Source organism: Beta vulgaris, chromosome 4 (genome assembly GCF_026745355.1).
Source record: "Beta vulgaris subsp. vulgaris cultivar EL10 chromosome 4, EL10.2, whole genome shotgun sequence".
Taxonomy (NCBI): domain Eukaryota; kingdom Viridiplantae; phylum Streptophyta; class Magnoliopsida; order Caryophyllales; family Amaranthaceae; genus Beta; species Beta vulgaris.
Genome location: NC_079205.1, coordinates 38865407 through 38869092, shown reverse-complemented (window position 1 = coordinate 38869092; position 3686 = coordinate 38865407). Strand labels below are relative to the sequence as shown.

Below are 3686 nucleotides of genomic sequence, written 5' to 3'. Positions count from 1 at the left end.
TTAAACGGAAAGAGGGAAGATCTTTACGAAACTGAGAGAGTATCTTATTACTTAAATTTTCTCTAAATAAAATGAGAACTCATCATATGTAAATTTTAATTAATTGAGATCAATAATATTAAGTTAACGAGAATATAAAATATAACTACCTATTATTAAGTTTTTTTTAACTTATTTCACTCAACTTGTCCAAATACTTTTTTTTTTTTACAACAGCATAATATTAAAAGCAGATAAATATTACACCCTAAAACCCTCCTTTCTTGCTGTTACGGCAATAAGGTTAGCTTTTTTAACTTTATCTCTACTTACATTTAGGATTCTAAAGGAATTAAAGTTTTTTGCTAGCTTTTTGATATCCAGTATGATTGTTTTTGTCGTTGAGAGCACATTTTTTGTTTTACGTAAACCATCTACCAATATTTTTGAGTCAGTCCAAACTTCCAGATTTCTAATTTCCTTTTTCCTGCCTTCCTTTATACAGAGTAGCATTCCTAGGGCTTCTGATTGAGCAGCTGAGTTTGCATTTATAATTTTCCCTCCTTGCGCCACCTCTTCACTTTTTTCCTGTATCACCCACCCGAAGGCTGCAGTACCTGGATCATCCTTCAGCTTTTCATTTGCCTTCCATGCTCCATCAACAATTAGAGTGGCATCTTCAATCTGGTTGGACCAGTTTGAGCTCCAATAATGTTGCTCTGTCCTATCTTCAGCAGGGTTCGTTATTTCCTCATTCACAATGCGTGTAGCCTCCCACGAAATTTTCCAGGCTCTATCTTTCCATTGTTTCATAATATCAAACGCATCTTCTAGAACTAGCTGACTATTGGGGTTGAAGGTTTTCTTGTTTCTAATCAACCATATGCTCCAAAGGATGCCCATGAATTCAAACGTTTTTTCATCATCCTTTGAGTTTTCCTTCATGAAATACCACAACCAGTTTCTAGTCCATAACGCTATTGATAAGTTGCTTGCTTGCGTTGCGTTGATCCCTAAATTCGAGCAACTCCAAATCCTTTTTGTTATCTCACAGTCTCTGAATAGGTGAGTATCCGATTCCTCTTCGCGCCCACAAAATGGGCAAGGATTATCGCTTAGGATTTTCCTTCTCCTAAGGTTTACTCCGGTGGCTAATGCACCATGTGCTAGCTTCCAATAGAAAAATTTCCATTTAGGCCAGAATTTTTGACTCCAGAATCTCTTCCAGAATAGTATAGCTTTTGGGTTTTCAGCGTTTTTCGTGACATCAAACCAGTACCCCGACTTGGTTATGTAGTTCCCATGTTTTGTCCCTGTCCATCTGAGTTCATCATCCAAATCATCTTCTGGGATGTGGATGGTTTTGATCATTTTTATAGTTTGTGGTTCAAACCATTTGTTCAGAATGTCTTCATCCCAATGCTTATTGTCCTTTAGCAGATCACTCACCCAGATTGGTTGGTCTTCCTGCATGTTATTATCACAGCTTTTAAACATTATCTGCTTATCCCCAACCCAAATTGAGTCTAGTATCTTTGTATTTTTTCCATTGCCCACAATTTTCCCCACTCCTGCTGCCATGGACTCCACACTTTTCATGATACTTCTACCTCCCCAAGAGCTAGTCCTAGGTATCTTCCTACGTAAGCTATTCTCAAACCAGTTCTCTGAGTACTTTGCTCTGAAGATTTTGCTCACAAGAAGGTTGGGGTTGTTTTGAATTCTCCAAGCTTGTTTGAATAAAATTGCTTTGTTTTGTGCAATTAGGTTCCTCAAACCTAGACCCCCTTCATGTTTGTGTTTTTCCAGGATGCTACGCTTTCTCCAATAGATGGGTTTTTCATTATGACTTGAGCTCCACCAGAATTTCAGGATAAGTGATGTAATTTTATTGAGTATCTTTTTCAGAAGAAGGTAAGTAGTCATTATGTGGGATGCAAATGCAATACGGATACTATTGATGAGTAGCATTTTCCCTACTTGGTTAAGAGTTGAGAATGTCCAAATACTCATACTAAGTCATATATATTACTTTACAGATTTATCATATATAATATTAAAGGAAGAAAAATTCTGCAAACGTGTCAAGCCCACATTATTCAGAGCCTCACATTGCTCCTTGATTTCTCCTTTGCATTTCATCAATCTGCCACGTGTCACTAGCCTTGAGATTTCTCTTTTTCAACTCATAATTTTAGGCATAATTGAATTCCTTTTATCCATCATTCTAGCATTTTAGGCAACAAATCAATTAGATGAACCAGTTATGTTAGGATTTTAAAATTATATTAAATCAATTACTTGCCACACAAGTGTAACCTTTAAGGAAATAAAAATCATTCACAAAACCTATTTGATAGCAGAAAACTTGATCAAGCAGCATATGGAGCATTATATCCCTTGATTTTCGGCTATCAAAGATTGATTCTTCACTTTATTTTCATAAAATAAAAATAAAAATCCTTACTATATAATGCTCATATGATGCTCGATCAAGATATAAGGATTTCACAGGAAAAAAAAACCCCAAGAGAACAGCAACGACAATTCGGCATCAATTTTTTCGACTGGTGGCAGGACCAAACCCAACAACAAATTTAATCAATGAAGTTTTTGAGTGAACAAAAAATCAATCAACCCCAAAGAATTGAAGATAACGTCTCAAAACTTCCATCAAATTTCCTATCAAATCAAATCCCAAAACAAAGTCCCCTTGGGAAAAAAATCCCAAAACCAAGTGAAGATAAATTTATTATAACTCACCTATTTCTCTTCTTTCTTATGATTTTTCTCACAAACCGACGAACATGCAATAATAGAGTTGATGAGCAGGTATTGATGCTCTTATTAAATTTTGAGAGAAATGGTGTAATGTTTAAATAATTTGATGTATAATGTGTAAATGTGTTTCCTTTTACCAATTTTGTTGTGGAAGTTTAGTATTTATTTGTTAAAAAAATGACTGGATGAGGATTTAATTTTGAAGAGAGAATGAGGAAGAAAAGCAAAGAGGAAAAAGAATTTTGTTATGGCGGCACATAGAAGGAGAACACGCACAAGAAGGAGCTCATTTGCTTTGATTGTTTAGTTTAGTTATTAGATAAAAATATAGATATCAACTTTTCACACAATTCACCCCAAATCAATATACTCATCCGTTTTGTTTTAATTGCAACAAAGGAATATTATATATCTCACAAATGATACCCTTTTATTACATTTAAAACGAAGTGGAGGAAGTATATATATAAAGGAGGAACTTTTCGGTAGCATAAAGCGCGCCACATAGAATTGCAATGTCATTATATTTTATGCGTATAATCTACAAGGGTAAAAATCAATATGTTGGATAATGTAATTTTTCAACAAGTTAGAAACAAACTTTTTACAACTATTATATTGGATAAATAATACTCCCTCCGTTTCATTTTAATCTACATACTTACACTTTTCACGCATGTCAATGCAAAACTTTGAGGACATATATCTTTAGTTTTGTATTTATAAAAATTATAAAAAGTACATATTAATAAAATACATGTTATGATGAATTTAACAAGATCCCACATGACTATATTTTCATCCGTGTATAAATCATAAATGATGGTCAAAGTAAAATGTGAATAGTGTAAAATGTCAAAGTGTGTAGATTAAAATGAAACGGATGGAGTAAATTTATAGGTAAAAGCGGTAACTTTTAATCTTAA

General features: G+C 33.9%; 1 protein-coding gene across 1 annotated transcript; it reads right to left on the bottom strand.

Annotated features, from left to right (window-relative positions):
- Nucleotides 1-240: 240 nt before the first annotated feature.
- LOC125496647 (uncharacterized) lies at nt 241-1560 on the bottom strand. Its single transcript, XM_048642167.1, has one exon. The coding sequence runs from the start codon at nt 1558-1560 to the stop codon at nt 241-243; it is 1320 nt and encodes a 439-aa protein (XP_048498124.1).
- Nucleotides 1561-3686: the final 2126 nt, after the last annotated feature.